The sequence below is a fragment of the Mastigoproctus giganteus genome, chromosome 7, assembly GCF_048544385.1.
Source record: "Mastigoproctus giganteus isolate SK-2022 chromosome 7, ASM4854438v1, whole genome shotgun sequence".
Lineage (NCBI taxonomy): Eukaryota > Metazoa > Arthropoda > Arachnida > Uropygi > Thelyphonidae > Mastigoproctus > Mastigoproctus giganteus.
The window spans coordinates 49,870,828-49,893,322 of NC_143581.1; the positions used below are offsets into that span (position 1 = coordinate 49,870,828).

General features: G+C 36.1%; 1 protein-coding gene across 4 annotated transcripts in view; it reads left to right on the plus strand.

Annotated features, from left to right (window-relative positions):
• Positions 1-22,495, plus strand: part of Wdr59 (WD repeat domain 59) — a 350,259-nt gene that overhangs the window by 39,985 nt on the left and 287,779 nt on the right. For all 4 annotated transcript variants that reach the window (XM_090376889.1, XM_090376890.1, XM_090376891.1 and 1 more), the window contains exons 4-5: positions 3,130-3,215; positions 14,990-15,070. In XM_090376889.1, coding sequence (XP_090233015.1) covers positions 3,130-3,215; positions 14,990-15,070 — 167 coding nt within the window. The remainder of the gene's footprint in view (positions 1-3,129; positions 3,216-14,989; positions 15,071-22,495) is intronic.

Genomic DNA, 22,495 nt, shown 5'->3' on the forward strand with positions numbered 1-22,495 from the left:
ATCACTTTGGCCATATTAATATTATATTATAATATAATATGGCTGAAAAAGTTAATGCACTGTAAAACAATAATAATCGACTTTGTTTGCAAAGAGGATTTAGAAGTGTTGGATGGCTACTGCAGTTCCTTATTTTATGCAGTAGTGTGATAGTTTTCTGTGTCTCTCTGCTCTGTATTAACCTATGTAACTGATTATTTTTAGCATGTTGCACAAAATGTATACTAAATACTACAATTAGGAGTTTAATTTTTCATTATAACTACAGTAAGTGCCGGTTATAGTGAACACTGGTTATTAGAATCAGCCGCTCAATAGAATCAAATTTTGAAGAACTAATCCAAATCAGTAAAATGCACTACACTTTCATTGTTTACTAGAATCACATTTTCGATTATAAGAATCAATTTTGAATGCCTCTGTGATATTTTTCTAAAGCACATTTCTGGAGGTCACATTTATAGAGGTCACAACTATAAAACAAAAACAATTTGTAGTTTCCATTTTATTGGGCTTTTCTGTTAAGTGCAATAAACGGGTAGTAAACTCGATCTTATTCATTTGTGATAATACCGATAGCTGGAATTCTGTTTTCACGTTATTATGGTGAAATGTATTTCTCCTTTGCTGAAATCTGCTCTTCATTTCTATATCTAAACTTCGTCTCACTTGTGTGTGTCGTGTTAATTCCAATTTGTGTGTGCCGTGTGCTTTGTTATTGATTGACGCTTTTCTTTTTTACACTGTTTTAAATTTTACTACTAAAAAAAAATGTCAGTGAACAGAAAGACAGTGAATTTGAGTGTAAAAGATGTTACGAATTATAGAAACGTACGATAAATTAAACTTAGGCAATATGTTTCAAAGGGAAACGGCAGTAAAATTAGGAGTGCCTTAGTCATCTTTATCAAAATTGTTAAAATCACGTCACACATTAAACACTAATGTGATTAGTGAAACCAGAAAAAGCAAGCAGGAAATGCCAAACAGTAGATGAAGATCTGTTTGTTTGGTTCAAAGAAGCCAGCTCATTTAATGCACTAATCAATCATAGCATTTTTCTTCAAAAAGCTAATGATTTTGCTGAAAAACTGCACGAAGAGTTTAAGGCGACGGACGAATGGAAGGAGAGGCATGTATTGTTTACAATAAACTTCACAGAGAAAAACAGGATTCCAATGGTTCTGCAGCTGACAACTGGTTGAAAGCCTCTTGGCAAACCATGTTAAGCACTTATAATCCTGAAGATATTTTTAATACAGATGAAACAGGGTTGTACTACAGGGCTACCCCTGAGCACTAAATGATTTTTAAAAAGACAGGATTACAGTTCTTTTAACATGCAACGTGACGGGAACAATCAAGATGAAGCCATTAGTTATTGGCAAGAGTAAATCACCTAGATGTTTTAAAGGAGTAAAACAGCTGCCTGTTGAATATGCCAATAATACCAATGCTTGGATGACAACTTCTTTATTTGAAGATTATCTTCGTAAATGGGATTTGAAATTGGATAAGAAAAACAAAAAAATTGCATTGGTTTTGGACAACTGCTCAGCTCATCCAAAATTTACTTTCAAAAACATTGAATTAGTTTTTCTACCTTCAAATATCACATCACTGATTCAACCTTTCGACCAGGGTATAGGATATAGGATTTTATATCCTATCTGTATAAAAACCTTTAAGACCTTTTATAGATCGGATATGAGGCAAAGAATCATCCAGTCTATAGATGAAGGTTTGGGAACATCATTCGATATCGCAAAGCAGATAACTGTTCTAGATGCACTTCACATGACAATAAGTGCCTAGAATGAAGTTTACAAAACCTGCCTTAGCAACTAAGTCATGGTACTGATCACGTTGAAAAGCCTGAAGACATGGGTGAACAGGAGTTTAATGATTGGGTGGACATAGATGGTGATCTACAAGTTACTACAGCTTTAACAGGTGAAGAAATTGCCAAGTCTGTTACTGATAATTTTGCCAAGGAGGAAGAAAATGAACCTGAACGAATTCCAGTTACAAAACAGCAAGCTTGGGAAGCTATAGCCATCCTGAGGAGAGCATTGGAAGAAATTGGTGCAAGTGATCGTGAATATATTGTTATATAATATTGAAAAATCTGTAAACAGACTTTGTAGTGATAATTTAAAGCAATCTAAAATAAGTGACTATTTTAAATTACAATCACATTACAAAGTGTTACGTTTAATTAATATTAAGCTATGTACGTAAGTATAAATATATTTTTATTTTGCTAACCTGAGGATAAATTTATTTTTATTTTGTTTGGAACGTAAAAATCGAAATATTCTTTAGATTTTTATGTATCATTTAATTGGTAATAAACCTTTGGTAATAAAGTGTAAATTTGTGCTTTATATCTTTATTTTTATAGGCTCTGGATATATGCGCTCTTCGCTTATTAGAATCGCCATTTATTATAATCAAAATTCAATTTGCAAACGTGATCACTATAACTGGCGCATATTGAGACTACCACAATTAGTCATAACTAAGTACCTCACAACTGATACAGCATGTTCTATAATAGGTCACTGTTAGATAATATGTTCTGAAACTGTTTCTTGACTGTCTTTTGTACTACAGGTACTTAATCGGAATCATGTCAATTTTTTTTTTTTTTTTTTTTTTTTGATTTGGTAGTTGGCGCATCCGGCTTCTGTGGCCATATTGCACCTCCCAAGGTTTTTGCAGTACTTTGATCCAAGCCTGAGGCAGGAATCGAACCCGCGACCTTTGGGTTGCCGGGCAGGTACTTTACCCACTCGGCTAGCCCGGTCGGCTCATGTCAGTTGGGAATGATTCTGCATACATACAACATACATGCCTAATAAACCCAGATATGAACTTTTAGGTACTTATGGATACTCAGATAACCTTGTTGGATTGAATACTTTTTTTAGAGTTAAATATACTTTTTTCAGTTTTGTTTTATTTATTTTTTTGTCTACATAAACTTGAGTGAAAAAAATACTTTAAGTTTCTTGTTTCAGGCTATAATTTTGCTATGAGAAAAACTATTTCTACATGATTATTTTGATTGAGAAATATACTGCTGTGAACAAAGAAATAAAAGGTATAATTTATTTTTAATTTCAGTGTAACCAAAGAGCTGAACTTTTGTCCTGGGCAAATGGAGACCTTTTGCAACAGTGTATTTTAAGAGCTCATACTCGTGCAGTAAGGTAAAAACATTTTACATATTTTAAGATATTTATATCCTATCTGTTTAAGTAATAGCTATATTTTAAATTGCATTAGAAAATTTCCTATAGCAATACTGTACATGGCTTGCTGACAGAAAGCAGAAAGTTAACGAAGCAAGTTCAGTCTTCTTATTAATTGTTGGATGGCTAGAATCTTCTTGATACTTTGACTATAATGGTCATAGTGTACCAATATTAAGGCAATAATAGACAGGCTGCATATTTTGTCTTCACAATATGTACTTGTTCATTGCTTCTAAGTGGCATTAAGTGGCATCTTAGCTATCATTACATTTCATTTCAGCAGTTATACATTAATAGCTGTTCATTTCAGCATAAAATAATTTTTTACAAAGCATTTTTAATGCAGAATTATGGCATTATAAATTTTGTTATGGAAAAAACTGCTTTCTTATATGATAAAATATTTATGCAAAAGATTTTTCATATCATATCTCAAACTGTTTGACTTGTTTTGCAGTACATTGTAGAAACACTTTTCACTTCTCTGACCAAACTAATTATAACTAATTTTTTATCTATTATAAACATAATGAAACTGTACGCTGCAGCTGTTATTTTTTTATGTTTGCTCTTATGTTTCTTGTGGAAGCAAATGAAAGAGAGTTATGATCATGTCAAGTTGCATTATACCATGTAACTAATAAAGCAAATTAATGCTACAGTTAAGGTATTACACATCATAGTGTGAGATTCTGTTGTCTGTATATGATGATACTCTAACAACCAAAATAAAATCATAAAAATAGGAAAGAAACTAAAACAGCACTCACCCCTAGCAGTGAAAACATATTACTCTCTTCCCAAGGAGATGTGCCCTCATACTTATCAAAGGAAGAGTTCTACTTCCACCATAAATTAAATAAAGACTGGGAACATCAGCACATGTGAACTCCAAAAGGATTGAAATACTTTGTGTTCACATGTGCTGGTTTTACTGAAAAAGTGTACTTGTGAGTTCTGTATTTTTATTTAATTTGATAATTCTATCTCATATTTTATCTTAGTATTAGTAGTGGCAATTGATGCAGGAAAGCAAGCTTATAAAGTATCATCTAAAATAAAAAAATCCTTCCCACATCAGTGGTTTGTCTAGTTCTTCCTTGAATTTATTTAAACTACCTACTTCCACAACAACAGATGGAAGTTTGTTCCTACAGTCAACCACCTGCTGGCTGAAAGCAAACTTGTGCACATCTGCCTTGCAACAATCCTGCTTCAATTTGAATTTATGCTCTCTTATGTATATAGTCCAAGCAAGAGGAGGAATGCTATCAGCATTAAGCTCAATCCATTCAAAACCTTAAACACCTCAATCAGATCACCCTGCAGGTGTTTAGACACCAGATGCTGCAGTTTGTAGAAGTGATGCCTTTCGTGTTAAGAAAGACTTTTTTGTTCTGCAGATTGTTCCCCTCACTAATGTCGTTGCCCTTCCCTGCACCTGTTCCAGCTGATCTATGTCCTTCCTAAAATGAGACTTCGAGACCTGTAGTCAGTACTCAACCATTACACCGCAAAATTATCTCCAGATGTAAAATGTAGATGAGAAATGTAGAAAATCAGAAATCAGGTATTTTCCATTTCCCACTACCCTGTATGTAGTACCACAGAGTTGGAACATTAATCTGGGATTACTGCTACCCCTGTGTAGTACCTTGCATTTGTCGGTGTCAACAACCTACAAGTTCCAGTTACTATTTGGAAAGTTAAAATCCCACATAAGACATTCTGATTTACTGGCCCACTTTGTTTCTCTCTGTAGTTTGTTATACTCATCATGGTCATTAATCTTATAACACACTCCTCTTGTTTTTGTTTATCCATTGCTTAGGTCACACCAAACTGATTCATCATTGCACTGGCCACCCATGTCAACTGTATGCACTGCATTAGATTTAATATATTTCTTAACTAAGAGCATAAACCCTCTTACCTTCCTGTCTCTCCTTTCTGTACACATCATACTCCCCATATTCAAATTCTGTGTCCCTTATATCTGAGTGACACCACATCTCTGTTATCTCTATAATGTATACATTTGATAACATAATCAGTACTTTAAATTCATAAAATTTATTTACTATGCTTCCAGCATTGTATGCAAGTATACATGCACCTGTTCTTACTCTTAGTTACTCTAATGCAGCTCATGTATTTACTTGTTCCATGAGGATCCCCTAGCAGGGCTTGACATCCCCGACATTGTGCTTTTCAAGTTGCTGCATGTTTCAGTAGACATAGTCCAAGAGTCACTTTTACTTCTGCCTGCAGCTCTAGTTAATCTGTTAGTCTGTGTACTTTCTCTCTCTCTCAAGCTAGCACTGCCTTTATAGCAACAGCAAATATTCTTGCATTCCTTCTATTTAAGTGTATCCGATCCCTGTAGAAGCAGTCTTGCCTGTTAACAAGCACAGACTTAACATAACCTAACCTAGATTATTTAAGTACTCTGGCAGTCCCCACCACCTAATTTCCGAAGATTTCAGTGGCAAGGTCTATATATAAAAAAAACAAAAGGGGGAACACTAGAATTTGGAAAGGCTGAAAGAGATTTACGAGAAAGTGGTAGAATTTGGTGGCATTGTTAGAGGGCGTACTCGGTTGGGGGGGAAACAGAAGGATGGGGACGATAGAGTAGGCATCCCCAAAGAGGTCAGTGGGGATGTGCCCCACCAGGCGAAGTATGGGGGCAGGAAGGGGAGAAGACAGAGACCCCCCACCTGGAGATGGGGTTTTAAAGGGAACTGGTTTGAGTATCCAGTTCTGATTGCCAAATGCCATATTTGCAGTAGAGCTGCAGTATATCTCTGTCAGTGATCACTGTCAGGTCCATGTAAGTGTCCAATCCGGTACAATGGTTAAGTTACCCATCCTGCTCTAGGGGTAGGATATGTTAGCTGGCAGTGTGGGTTGGAGGAGACACACATTTACTTCATTCATAATCTGCATTCTCACTCTACTTGCATTCTGTTTTAATACTTTTTCCTTTTTTTTTTTTTTTTTTTTTTGTTAGGTTATATATATATATAATTTTTTTTCAACTCAGTCATCTTTTTCTCACGCACCAGGAGAGAATGCAATGGTGTGTAGTATAAATTAAATAATAATGCATAATAATTAGGCTAAATAAACAAGAATATAAAAAATTGAAACTGGGGTTAGTGTGTACTTAACTGTAACATTTATGGTTTGTGTTCCTTTTCTTACACACTTGCACATTCTTTGTTCTTCTGGCTTTCATTTCATTTGTTTGACTCTTGCTTTCTGCACTTCACTCTCTGGGCACCTCAACTTACTGTTATTCTTCAGTTGTGGTGCAGGCCTAGACACAAGTTTTTTGCAGGCCAGGGGAGAATGCCGTAATAGTGTTTGTGTTGTTAGTATATGTAAAGTAATGTAAGTTATTATTAATTTTGTATTCTTTCGGCCAATTGCATTTGCTTTTCCACCCATTCATATTCACTATAACACTCATTCACTCTTTTCTTCATACTGGGTCACTCTTTCTTTCACCAAAACTGACATTTATTCCCTTTTACATAATCCATAATTCACACTTTCACTCAGTGCCCAGCCTATTCATTCTGTCCTTCATTCTCATTCATTCATTCATTTTATATTGCATCCCCTTGCTACTAGCTTACTAATATTTTTCAGCTAATCTGCTTCCCTGGCTGCCTATAAATCTCTCTCCCCCTACATAGGTACTTATTTGGTGTGCCCCAGGTTCCTACACATGGCAGGGTAGTCCTGAGGGTGCCCTCAGGGCAATCCGGTTTTGTCATGTCAGGTTTCTGTCAGTGTGCAGAATACTGCTATCCTGACAATTTTTAATCATATATTTCAACTTAAATATAATTTAAGTTATATTTAAGTTAAATATAATTCAACTTAAGTATAATTTAAGTTGAAAATACCATACTAAACTAATAGATAACTAAATGTAATAACTCTACTCTATTCACGGGTTATGCAGCAATAATAACTATTACCCTATCAAGTTTACAATATACATATTATGCTGTACTGTTATGTGTTCGTTGAGTTTTAAGTTAGTTATAGCCTTATCAAAAATAAAATTTATTAGCTAAAACAAAAAATTATATGCCAACTTATATGTTTAGAACTTTCAATCTACTTATTTACCACATTGTCAAATTGTCAGGATAGTCCAGTTGGTGTGTATATCTGCAGAGTGCTATGGCAATAATTTTTTGCCAAAAAAAAAAAAAAAAAAATGCATATCAGAGTGACGAAAATGACAATTTTTAGTATTCCTCAAACAATGGGCTCTTTCTATCCGATTCTGGCAGTGCACATTTGTCATGTTTTAGGAGCAGCTCGAATTGTTGACACATGCTGGCTTATGTAAACAATATGAGCACCAATACCGAAGGATGCAGGAGTTTCGTTTTCACAAGTGAAAATGAAAACTTTCAGTGAAAACAACTCCAGCACCAATTACAAAAAAAACATTTACTTTCATTTTCAGAAATGCTGCTCTTCATTAAACTTAACAGTACATGGCTTCTCTCCATGGCAACACTACAATTCCACTACCATGCATTATGCTACTAGTTAGATATAATAGTTGCACACCAACTCATCAATACAAAAATGCTATGAATATTAAGTTGTAACTGACAAAATCTCTAGCTAAATTTTGAAAATGAGCTAATGAACATGGCTACTAGGAATGACTATTCATTTAAAATTGTTAAATGGCAAAATGAAGGATTTTGAATTGTTTGCAGAAAATAATATACAATGAATGTCACAACCTTAATCAAGATTGAAAATTTGTATTTGTATATACAAATAAAAATAGTTAATGAATGAACATATGAACAGGCATTTTCTCATAAGTTTTTTTTTTTCCAATAGCATTATACATTTTTTTCATTTAATCAATTTTTATGGTGAGATTTTCCTTTAAATAGCAAGGCTGATTTTACTAGATTGGCTCCCATAATGTTACAGAAGTCAATCCTGTGAGTTTTATCTCAATATTCGATTATATTTAGTGTATTACAGTTTTAATTGCAAATTAGAAGCATATTATTTGAAGTATTGCATTTTAATTGCAAATAATCATTACACCAAAACTTTCTTGCTATTTTTAGTGCAAATATTTAGATATGTGCATGATAATGTTTATAAAATGCACTAATCCCATATATAACAAAGTTATTGCCAGGTATATGGTATTATGTTAGTTTTAAAATATTATATTTGGTGGCATATACTTAAAATTGCTGTTTCTGTAATCACTGGAATTTCTGTTCATGCATACTGTACATTCTTTTGTAGTGAGGTTTTCAAATAATTTGACAAAAAATATTTTCCTGTGCTATTCAAAGCAAAAGGAAAATTAGGTAAACAGCTGATCTGGAAAAATGTTTCAAAAATACAGAACAATATTGTATTTCTAGGAAACATTATTTTAGTGTACAATTTAAAATACATTACAGTTATAAAATCTGATAAAATCTGTGTACTGTCACAAAAAATAGCTCATCAATTCAGGTGCTAGTTTATTGGCTGTCATAAGCAGTTATAGTGATGGTGTAAACTTCTTTACTCCCTAAGAGGGATAACCATATCAGAGTTTAAAAACCTTTGCAACAGACTGTATTTGTAGTGTTGTGCATCTCTCCTGCTTAAATGAAAACCTGCATTTTAAATTGCATTAGAAAATAAATTACAGCAGTAGTGTACAGGTCTTGCTGACAGCAAAAGGTTAATCAAGCAAGTCCAGCCTTCTCGTTGGCTGCTGTTTAATTGGTTGGAAATTTCTTGGCACATTGACTGTATTGATCGTAGTATACCAGGTTTTATGGTGGTATGTGTATTTGGTTTGCACACGTTTGACTTTCAGGTGACAAACTTAGTTATCCTTACTGAATAAATGCCCACTACAAACATTTACCCTACTGTACTGTATATTTCTTTACATTAGCATAAAAAAAAAATTAACTGTTTAGGTTTGTGCAAACATAACTGGAATGAACAGGAAGCAGCATTTTCTTATCAGAAAGTCAATGAAAGTTGTGATGCTCAAAAAATCTAAAATAAGTATCTGTAAATTGTGGGAAATATATGTTAACTGTATTTTAATTTTGACATTTGTGTTAATAGTCCAGTTGGTGTGTATATCTACAGAGTGCTATGGCAATAATTTTTTGCCAAAAAAAAAAAAAAAAAAATGCTTATCAGAGTGACGAAAATGACAATTTTTAGTATTCCTCAATCAATGGGCTCTTTCTATCCGATTCTGGCAGTGCACATTTGTCGTGTTTTTGTAGCAGCTCGAATTGTTGACACATGCTGGCTTATGTAAACAATATGAGCACCAATACCGAAGGATGCAGGAGTTTCGTTTTCACAAGTGAAAATGAAAACTTTCAGTGAAAACAACTCCAGCACCAATTACAAAAAAAAACTTTACTTTCATTTTCAGAAATGCTGCTCTTCATTAAACTTAAGAGTACATGGCTTCTTCCCATGGCAATAAATTATGCCACAGTCGAAGTGAATGGTCCTTTAGGCACTTCAGATCATAACTTGGTGATTGTCTCTTCTCCAATGGAGACTTTATCTAATGGCTATTCCCAACCTCATGTTGTTTGGCATTACAAGGATGCTGCAAAATGAGATAACCTGCAAGAATCTTTTTCTTCTTTTCCTTGGTCGAATTACTGTTTCAAAACTTCTGATGTCAACATTTGCTCAGATTGTGTCAGTGAAATTATTCTTGTAGGAATGGAATCCTTTATTCCATACTCCACTTTAAAATCTTGTCCTTTATCTAAACCTTGGTTTTCCAATAAATGTGCTAAGGCTGTTCAAAAGAAGAATGTTGTATATCGTAATTGGCTTGTTTCTAGTTCTTCAATATTATTTTCTGTCTACACCAAAGCTCGCAACAATTGTAAAGTGGTTATTAATCAGTCCAAACTAGATTTTAAACAGGCTAAGAGTAGAAAACTTGCTTCTTGCCCTAATGGTAGCCGAGCATTCTGGTCTCTTACCAAAGCAATTGGATGCAACTTTTGCCCATCTCTGCTGCCACTTCTGTCAAAACCAGATGGTTCTCTTGTCACTTAAGCCAAGGATAAAGCTGATCTGCTAGCATCCCATTTTTCTTCCAACTCATGTATTAATGATCTTGGTAAAACACCTCTCACGATTCCCAACACGCTCCATTCAATGCCTCCTGTGGTCTTCCGTCAATAGGATGTCAGAAGGATTTTGATGAAACTTGATGCTCAGAAAGGTCCAGATCCTCTTGATACTTCTCCACTTGTTCTCAAAACCTATGCTCCTGAACTCACTCCTGTTCTTTGCCACCTTTTATCACTTTCTTATTCCAAAGGTGTTTTTCCTTCTGCTTGGAAATTTGCTCATATTCAGACAGTTCCTAAAAAGGGTGACAAATCCCTTGCATCCAGTTATCATCCCATTGCAATTACTTCTACTCTTTCTAAAGTCATGGAGAAATCAATTAATCGCAAACTCTTAAAACTACCTAGAAACCTTCCATCTGATCAACAATCGCCAGTATGGATTCCATCAGTGTCAATCGACTGGTAATATTCTGGCTATGTTGCCCATTTATGGACAAATTCGATGGAAAAGTTCGGTGAAACACAAGCAGTTGCTCTTGACGTCTCAAAGGCTTTCGATCTTGTTTAGTGTAAAGGTCTTCTAAACAAGCTTCCATCTTATGGTTTGCCAACTCTTTTTTGTAATTGGTTATCCAGTTTTCTCTCTGATTGCTCACTGAGGGTGTTGGTAGATAGCTCTATGTCTTCTGACTTCTCCACTAATGCTGGTGTTCCGCAATGTTGTTCTTTCCCCCACTCTTTTCTTCTTGTATATTAATGACCTTCTTCCATTGACTGGAAATCCTATCCATAGTTTTGCAGATGATAGTACATTGTATTCCACTTTCCAGTTTGAGAAACCTTGCCCTGCTCAATCAACTTCAACTTCACGAATATCTGCCACCAATTCCTTAAATGCTGATCTCCAGTGGGACAAAGACAACTTAGTTGATTTCAGTCCTTCTAAAACTCAGTCTTGTCTTATATCTCGCAAAAAGGATTATTTTGCTCCTATGCTTATCTTTGGTGAGCTCCAATTTCTATTCAAGATGATATATCTCTTTTGATTATTACCCTGACTTCTAATCTCTCTTGGCACAAGCACATTACAAATATTGCTTCCTCTCCATCTAAAAAACTTGATTTTCCCTCTTGCTCTTGGCATTACTTTTCTTCCAAATAGCTGTTCACTCTGTACAAATCGCAAATCTGCCCTACCATGGAATATTGTTTCCACAATCTGGGGCAGTGCCCCCAAAACCTCCCTCATGCTTCTGTATTCCATTCACAAGAGGGCAGTTAGGTTAATTAATGACTCATCTCTAATAGTCTCTCCACTCAATGTCTCATAGATGTACTATTTCTGCTGCATGCATTTTCTACAGATACTTCCACAGGCACTGTTCTTCTGAATTGGCTTCTATAATTACTGCTCTCTCTTTCAAAACAGTCCGAACACGTGCCGCCGCCAGCCAACATCCATTTACTGTCCAACTTCATACTCACAGAGCCAATTTTCATCTTCCTTGTTTATTCATTCAACTGCTGTTTTCTGGAACAACCTTCCTTCATATGTATTTCCTGAAATTTACAGTCTACAGAAGTCCAAATCTAATGTTAACAAAAATTTTCTTTCGTCTTCTGAACTTCTACCCCAAGCACGGTATAAGTACTATAGGTTCCAATACCTCTCACGTTTGGGAGTTTTCCTTAAAAAAAAAGCAGGTGAGTTCACACAAAACAAATGCTCATACCCCAATGGTGCTATTTTTAAAAAAATTGTTTAAAGATATACATTTTAAAATATAAAAAAAGTGGATTATTTATGTCTGTGTTCATAATAGATGGAAATGTAGGATAGCATCAAATTTGTGAACAATTTTGAATTACACTGGTGTTCAAAGAAAGTGCATCACCTATGAATTTCACATTTCTAATGATATGTTACATTAATGAGTAGCATCACAAATAGAAATATAAACAAAAGATATTTATTAATAGTTAAGGCAAAGCTAAGTAATATTTGACAGGTGCTCTCAAAATATTCCAAAATGTGCATTTGCAACCTTTATACAACAGTTTTGGTAAACACGACAATTATGGCTGAAATGTAATCAGAACCCCTCAATTTGCTTTAGTTCATCAGCACACCATCGAGGCATTGACAAGATCAATTTCTGAAGATAATCAACTGATAGTTCGTGGTTCCAAACATGAATTATGGCTTCCTGAAGTTCACAAAGGGTGTTTGGTTTCTTTCTGGCAACTGAATTCCACACAGTGATTCCACATAATGCCAACAGTTCTGTATAGGGCCGACTAGGCTAGCCGGATGGGTAAAGGGTCTGCCTGGCAACCCAAAGGTCACGGGTTCGATTCCCGCCTCTGGCTTGGATCAAAGTACTGCAAAAACCTGGGGAGGTGCATTATGGCCACAGAAGCCTATGTGCCAACAACTACCAAAAAAAAAAAAAAAAAAAAGAAAAAAAGTTCTGTATAGGATTCAGATCCGGGCTGTTTCCTGGCCAGTTAAGAGTTGTAATGGAACATTCTTCCAACCATTTTTTCACTTGTAACAAATGTAAACACATTACTGTTGATCCTCTAATGCAGAAATGAAGCTAAAGTAACTACAGAAGTGCCTACTTACCCTTTTTGCCTAATGACAAGGAGCAGGGTCGTCCTGAAAGATGCAATTACTTGGCAGATTGAAAGGGTCTCTAATGGTTGGCAGCAATTTGCCTTCCAATACAGCCAGGTATCCATTTGGCATTTACAGAACCTTTTATAAACTGCAAGTGACCTACTCCACGATACGAATGCACCCCCATATCATTTGGCTGGTAGGGAATTTCACTGTAGACACCATACAGTCTGTATGGTATTCTTCTTCATGTCTACAGCGAATCGTTTGTCTCCCATCAGAACCATGGTTGGGTTTCTTCTCATCCGAGAAAATAACTGACTTCCCCTGCTCGGGAGTTCATTTGACATGCTCTTTACACCAAATTAACAGGCCTTTTTCATTTTTTGTGTGAGAAGGGACTTCTTCTTAGGATGACAGGCTATAAGTCCATTTTTTAAGAGGTGTCTTCAGATGGTTACTGCACTTGCAACCTCTCCTGTACGTTCTTCCCATTCTCTTTTCAGCTCAGATCAAGAAGCTTCGTGGTATTTAAGGCATAAGTGCTTCAAAAACCCTTTCCTGTTTTGGCAGAGAGACTTGTTTGCGTCCAGTTCCTTTTTTCCTATCAGCAGAAACAGTATTCTTGAGTTTGGAAAGAAATCTACTCACTGTCAATTGATTACAAGATACTCTATAAGCAATATGACGGGAAGAACATCCTTCCTCACGTAAAGCAACAATAGTGCTCTTTTTTTCATGGCTTCAACTACACGTAACTCGCCATTTTGACACAAGAAAGGAATGACTGCAACTCTTGCAGAGCGTGCTTATATAGCTGAAAGTAACAGCTGATGCAATATTGCATCATCACCTACATGTGTCAATCTTATTTGATCCAATTTGTAAGAAATATTGCCATATACTTATGTTATTCAGATGACAATTACAATTTTAAGGGGTAATGCACTTTCTTTGAACACCAGTGTATTTCTTGCTGATAGAAGGTTTTAAAAAATGTAGCACCTTAAGGGATAAGACACTTAATCGTGTATTGGCAAATGCACACCCACTGATGGGTTAATATTAATTAATATTTGAATGAAATTTAAATAAAATAATCAAAAGAGCAAATATGTGCCTCAATTTCATGCAGTGTTTGCTCATCACATAAGCAGCTTACTATATTCCTTATTAAATGAAGCACAAATTGCAGTATCTTTATTTTTTTTTATAGCATGCCCACAAGATATTATGAATTACATTTTTAACCAGGTCTTGAGAGAGATGAGATGGGGCCTAGGCCAGTCATAAATGTGGGGCTCCATCCTCTTTCTGAAAGCCATAAATATACATTAATAAAATCGATTTTTTCACCACTCATGAAAAGAAACTTTAATTTATATAACAAATTGTTTATCATACTGATTGCAATGCTTCACAATTTCCATTTAATTGAGATGTAATTTGATGACCTGATTACATTACCGAAATTGAATGGAATAATTCCAAGACATGGAAAATAGAAATATTTTTATAGTCACCTCGGGAAGAAATTTCAAGACCTGATTCAGAGAAAATGGGGCATGGAATACATTTTCATTCCTTGCTTTCCATCTCCAATCCTCTCCCATTCCTTTGAGTTGTAGTCGATAAATGATCATAAAATATATTATTGTATCATTACTTCACAAATAGAATGACACTTGTATAATAAGTTAATTTTAAACATTTTCAATCACTTTCATGTAATATTTTTTACATAAAAGACTTACTTTTGGGGCCTCTCTGGGTCTGGGGCCCTCATATTAAATGGCCATGCTGCCTCCTCCCCACCTGTTTTCATTTGCATTTAATAACTTTTAAGCATTTTAATTGCAGTTGAAAATAAAAATATGCTTTTTATTTGCAGATTTTAATAGCTCATTTTTATTATGTACAGTTTGGTTAAAGAATTTATGCAAATTATTTTTAAATAATAATTCTAAATATATTTGTAGTGATCTAAACTGGTCTGTGTTTGATTCTACCATATTGGCTACGGCATCCATTGATAATTTTGTCTACCTCTGGGATATAAGGTGAGTATATAATGGTATAAATATTTTAACTAAAAAATAAAAATATTTACAATTCTTCTATATTAATGAAAGCTCTGTATTAATTTATTTTAAAAGTGCCTAAAATTTGGCACATACAGGATGTTACATTCATTAAAAGCTGTTCACTAAATGTGACACTATTAATCTTACAAAGAAAAAAAGACTGGAAAAAACTTTTTTGTAGCTATTATTAGGAATTATTGAAGTGTGTAATGAGAAAATAGTAATCTAGCCAGAAGGTTTTTAATTTATTCACTGAATTAAAACACCTTAATTAAATTAAAACACCTTCCACCTGGTAGGTGTTTTAATTTGTTCACTGAAAATAGTTATTTTTCATATAGAAGTGTGCCATGGTATGAATTCTGACAAGGCAGGTATTTTCTTGTTAATACCACATTAGAAAACAAACTAATGAGCCACTCAGAGTGAAAGTGAATTAATGTATTTGCCTTGCAAGAGGTTTATATGAGATTACAAATATCCATTCATTTTTTAATGTGAAGCTATACCAATTAATATAAAATGAAGTGTAAAGTGCAAGGAATTGAAAATTAAAATGCATGCATGCAAATTACACTCATTGACCAAAAAATTATAAACCTTTATTCAGTACTTAGTAGGACCACGTTTTGCCTGAATTACAGCCTGCACACGTTGTGGAACGGATTCCCCTAGGTGTTTGAGTCTAGTTCCAGATTTGACCATTTTTACATTGAGATATTTGTTAGCTACTACGTTGTGGTCACTAGAGAACTGCAAAGCTGAACTGCCCTTGCCAACATATCCCAGACATTCTCAGTTGGATTCAGATATGGAGAATTAGGTGGCCAGGGTAGATGTTGGAACTCTTGGGAATGTTCCTTGAGCCATTCAGATACAATTTTTGCACAGTGGATAGTTGCATTGTTTTCTTGAAAAAATCCCTTGCCCTGTAATGCTTCATATTTATCATATGGGTAAAAATGAAGCATTATAAAGTTGGTCCAATACAACAGAAAGATATTCATTGGAAGTAACATGACCTACTGACTGTATGAGTGGACCCAGTCTATATCGACATTAACATACTTATGTTAGTTATGTTACATACCCACTCTATTAGTTTGGCTCTTCATGATGTAGTCAATAGTAAAGACCTTTTGAATACTTTCCACATTTTCCTTCTGTGTAAATAGCATCATCCATGATTCAGTGAAAGTATTCTACACTAACTCCTTTATGTCTCCTTACAGGAAGAAATCAAGTGGCATGAAATTTAGTGATCTTGGTTGATTGGTTTATCACAACCAGTTCAGTGATTGTGTTAACATTGAACCCTTTAGCATCATCATTCAGTATTCTAGTAACAGAATGCAACCATGTATTCTGTTATTTTTTGACTTGTGTAAGGTAGTGTGCCATTACATTTAGTTACATTCTTAACCTTGTCTCAGAGGTTGATTTATTCATTAAGAAATTGTGATAATAAGCCATAGACAAGTTTTTTGATTACAAATGGTCCAGTTTATAATGAAGTCACAATGTGTTCACTGAAATTTTTTGCTGAAAATTGCAGAATTTTCAGCAAAATTATGTGTTACTGCTTCCCATATGTAGTACTTTTTTGCTATTTGTCAAAATAGCATTTGACAAATGCTATTTTGACAAATTGGTGCATGCTATTTGTCAAAATAGCATGCACCAACATGCATGCTATTTTGAGGACTTGGACGAAAATGGGAATTTTTAATGGGAAAACAAGATCTAGACAAATTAGGGAGTTAGCATTAGTAGAGGTATGTGATGCAAGAGAGCAAGCTTATGCAGTATTAGCCAAAAAAAAAAAAAGCACTCCGATTTCACCCCTTCGTTCGTTCCAAATAACTGTTCAGCTCAGCCTTAAATTTATTTAGGCTATCAACTTCCACCACAAAAGATGAAATTCTGTTCTACCAATCAACTACACTCTGGCTAAAGTAAAACTTCTGCACATCTATCCTACAACTTTCTTTCCTCAATTTGAATTTATGCCCTCTCAGGTGATTATTCTGAGCAAGAGGAAGGATCCCATCAACACTGAGTATGCTCAAACCATTCAAGGCTTTATACACCTCAATCAGATCAACTCACAGGTGTCTAGTCTCCAGACACTGTAATCCTCAAAACTTAAGCCTTTTTTCATAAGAGCAACCCTTCGTTCCATTCACTAATCTTGTTGCCCTTCTCTGTACTCGTTCCAACAGCTCTTCATCCTTTTTAAAATGAGGCCTCCAGACCTGTATACAAGGTGTGGCCGGACCATTGCCTTACGCAAGGGGATAATCACCTCCTTATCCCTGCTAGAAAAATTTCTGTATATCATCGACAAGACACCATGAGCTACTCTTGCAGACCGTCTGTACTGCTCAGAAAACTTCATATCTGCCTGCACAATTACCCCCAGGTCCTTTTCATTCTCTACAACTGTCAGTGTAGTACCACAGAGTTGATACGTTACTCTGGGGTTACTGCTTCCCATATGTAGTACTTTACATTTGTCAATGTTAAACTTCATTTGCCACCTCTCAACCCATCTGCTCAACTTTTCTAAATCCTGTTGCAGCAGCGTACTGTCATTAGTGTCATTAACAACCCTGCCAACCTTCATATCGTCTGCAAACTTGGACATTAAGCCTGATATACCATCATCAATATCATTTATAAATACAGAAAACAACAATGGACCCAATACTGAACCCTGAGGGACTCCACAAATAACATTAGTCCACAAAAGCAGTGTCCATTGATTACCACTCTGTCTTCTTCCACTCAACCATCCCATTATCCATAGCAGCAGTTTGCCTCACAATGCTGCACTGCTCCAATTTGTGCAGCAGTCTTCCATGTGCAACAGTATCAAAAGCCTTTCTAAGATCCAAGTATATAATATCAAAGTTATTCCATGCATCCAGTTCCTTTGTGACCACATCATAATATCCAATCAAATTGGTCAGACAAGACTTCCCTTTAACAAAACCATGCTGTGTCCGAGCTATAACTGAAATCTTGTCTAGGTGATCCTGCAGTGCTTCTTTAACCAATGTCTCCATTAATTTCCCTGGAACAGAAGTTAAACTAACAGGTCTATAATTACTTGTGTCGCCCTTTGATCCTCCTTTGTGAATTGGGGTCACATTTGCACATTTCCAGTCCATGGGTACCTCCCCTGAGTCCAGGGAAGCTCTCATAATTATGGCTAAGGGTTTGCTTACTTCCTTTGCTGCCTCCTTTAATATAACTGGATAGATCCCATCCACTCCCTGTGCCTTTCTTACGTTTATCTTCGACAAATTCTCCTCCACTTTCCTCTCAGTTATTACAAAATCATCTAGCTCACTGCCAAAGTTTAGTTCACCTCTGGCATTCCCCTCCCTGAATAACTCCTCATATGTGAATGTAGATGCAAAATACTCATTTAGTTTGTTAGCCACATGAGCAGGATTATCAACAGTTGAACCATTGATATCGAGTGGACCAATCTGATTCATCCCCTTGCTTCTAGAGTTTACATAGGTAAAGAACTCTCTGCTGTTTTTCTTTGCATCCATTGCCAAATATTTCTCATAATCTGCCTTTGCTTGCCTAACAGCCGACCGGGCTAGCCGAGTGGGTAAAGTACCTACCCGGCAACCCAAAGGTCGCGGGTTCGATTCCCGCCTCGGGCTTGGATCAAAGTACTGCAAAAACCTTGGGAGGTGCAATATGGCCACAGAAGCCGATGCGCCAACAACTACCAAATCAAAAAATCAAAAAAATCTTGCCTAACCTCGTTTGTGACTTGGTTACACACCAACTTATATCTATCATAGGCTTCCCTGTCACCCATTAATTTATATGTATCCCATGCATTTTTCTTCTCTGCCATATGTCTCATTAGTTCATCTGACATCCATTTAGGCCTAAACCTTGAACAATATTTCTTAGTTGGTATGTAAAGCCTTGTAGCTTCCAAGATTAATTCTTTGAATGCTTCCTATTTTGAATTTGCTGTTGGTAACATCATCAGTTGGTCCCACCGTATAGAATTTAAATACTGTCTCAGACCTCCATAGTTGCCTTTACGAAAGCAAAAATCCTTCCCTTTACCCTCGATGGTAGTTACCTCTTTGAGTAAATCCCACTTCAGCACACTGTGATCACTGCCACCTAGTGGTTCCTTTATCTGCAGATTCTTAATGCATGAAGAATCAATACTGATAATCAGATCAAGAGTATTACTCCCTCTAGTTGCCTCTCGAACATGCCGTAGAAAACACTTATCCAATAAATCCACAAAAGGCTTGCTAGTGTGTAAGTGACCAACCCACAAATTCAAGTCAATATCTGGGAAATTTATATCCTCCATTATAAGACTCTCTGATTTACTGCTCCACTCTATTTCCCTATACAGTTTCTTATGATACTCATCAGAGTCATTAGACCTATAACACACTCCTACTCTCAAATTTGATTTCCTAGTGCTTATGTCACACCAAACTGACTCGACGCTGCACTGTCCAGCGATGTCGACTGGCTGTACCTCCTTGTATTTTATGTGTTTCTTAACTAATAGCATAACCCTCCTCCCTTCCTATCTTGTCTGTCCTTTCTGTACAAATTGTACTCCCCAGATTCCAGTTCTGCATTCCTTGTATCTGTGTGACACCAAGTCTCTGATATTCCAACAGTATCTGCCTTTGATGTTTTGACCAACACCTCAAATTCATCAAATTTATTTACCAAACTCCTAGCACTGGTGTACATGCAACTATACATGCATCTGTTCCTATTCTTAGCTACCCTAACACAACCCATGTGTTTACTTGTGCCGCAATGACTCCCAGCAGTCTCTGAAATCCCCTGCATCTTGTTTTCCAGGTTGCTGCTCATTGCAATAGAAGCGGTGCAACAATCACTTTCACCTCTGCCAGCGGCTACTGTTAATCTATTAGCATAACCCACCTCCGTTCCTATCCCAATCTAGCAGTTTTCTGACCCACCTAACACTGACTCGATAGCATCAGCAAATATTATTGCACCCTTTCTATTTAAGTGTATCCCATCCCTCTAGAAGCAGTCTCTCCTGTTAACAAGCACAGACCAGGTTGAGAAAAATTCTACCCCTTGAGCCTTGCACAATCTCTCCAGGGCTGAATTGATCGACAAGGCTCTCATCATATATTCCCTCCTATCATGTCTGGGCAGAATTGCAGACACTTTCAAATTCAACCCTAATTCACGGCTTTTTTTCAACAGTGACCTGTACTTTTTAAGTAATTCCACCGGTCTCCTACTCTTAATATTATTAGTGCCAACATGTACGACAATATCACCTTTTGTGCCCTTAAAATATGATATCTGCTGTACAACATCATCAACCTTTGCCCCTGGCAGATATACATATATAGGCAGAGAAGTGGCAAGTGAAGTTTAACATTAACAATTTCAAGGTACTTCATATGGATAGTAGTAATCCCAGATTAACATACCAATTATGTGTGTTACCGCACTCAGGGTAATGCAGGATGAAAAAGACCTGGGGACAATTGTGCAGTGAGATATGAAGTTCTCTGAGTAGCACAGACAAACTGCCAGGACAGCCCATGTGGTTTTGTCGATGTTATATAGGAATTTTGCCAACAGGGATAAGGAGATGATCAACCCATTGTATTAGATCACATCTTGAGTACTGCTTACAGGTCTGGAAGCCCCATTTTAGGAAGGAATGGGTGTACAGAAGAGCAACTAGATTAGTGAAGCAGCAAAGGGCGCTTACACCAGGAAAGGCTTCAGTTTTGCAGTGTGTGGATACTAGGCAACTGCAAGGTGATCTGATTGACTTGTTTAAGGCTTTGAATGGATTGAGTATGCTCAATGCTAATAGAATCCTTCCTCTTGCTCAGACTAGATATATGAAGGTGTGTAAATCTAAATCGAGGATGGATGCTTGCACAATAGATGAGTGGAAATTAGCCTTCAGCCAGTGGATGGTTGATTGTTAGAACAAAATTCTATCTGGTGTTGTGGAGGTGGATAGTTTCAATAAATTCAGTGAAGAATTAGATACACTGTTAGAAGGGATGGATAGGTTATATGAGAAGTGTTGGGTGTTTTTTTTTTTTTTTTTGGCTGATGCTATATACACATGCTTTCTTGCATAATTGCCAATATTAATAATAATTGTGCCGTTTCCATTACCAATTCTACCTTGATTAAATTATGCTTCATCGGAAAATAAGATGTACTTGTGTGAGGATGGTATTATGAAGTTGTCTGTTGTAAAAAAAAAAAAAAACCTAAGTGAATAGCAGGATCATCAACAGTTGAACCATCGATATTGAGTGGACCAATCTGATTCATCCCCTTGGTTTGTCACATTCTAATGGTTTGCCAGATCTGCATTGGAGGTGCACAAGTTTGCAGTAAATCCTTCAAATACTCTTTTATGTATGAATATATGCAGAATATTTTAGTAGTAGTGGCAAATGATGCAAGGAAGCAAGCTTATATAACATCAGCCACAAAAAAGCCATTCTTCTAATAATTTTTACAATTCTTCTTTAAATTTATTCAAACTCTCTCCCTCCACAACACTGTATAGAAGTTTTTTCCAACAACCAGTCACTCTCTGGTTGGATAAAAAAAAATTTTGCACATCAATCCTGCAACTATCCATTTTCAATTTATGTTATTTTTCAGTTTATGCTTGGAGGATGTACTTTATGTACATGCTCAGTCCATTTAAGTCTTTATCAGTCAGATATCCTCACCGGTGCCCTGTTTCCAGACACTGCAGTTTGCCGAACTGGTTTCTTATGGTAAGAGTACCCTTTTGTGCCCCCGCCTCATCTTGTTGCTCTTCTCTGCACCCATTCCAATGATCCACATCATTCCTAAAAGAAGCTTCCAGACCTGTGTGCAGTACCTAAGATGTAGCCTAATGAATGTGTTATACAACTGGAAAATCACCTCCTTGTCCCTGCAGCCCAATGTGCCATTAAAAACCAAATCAAATCAAATCCCTGCAGCCAAAATTCCCCATGAGCTGCCCTAGCAGTCTGTATACGCTGCTCAGAAAACTTTGTCAGACTGTTCAATTAGGTGGCACCATCTTGAGTGTTGTGCCACCTAATTGGTGTGTTATTCTGGAATTGCTGCTATCCATATGTAGCACCTCACATTTATCAATGTTAAACTTCAGTTGCCATTTCTCAGCCCATCTGCCTAATTTTTCTAGGTTATGCTGTAGTAGTATGCCTTAGTTTGTCATTAACCACCCTGTCAACCTTAGTATCATCTGAAATCTTTGACAATTATTGAAAAACATTGAAAACAATAAAGAACCCAGCATTGAACCATGAGAGAGTCCAATAATAACATTAGTCCACAAAGAGCAATGCCTAT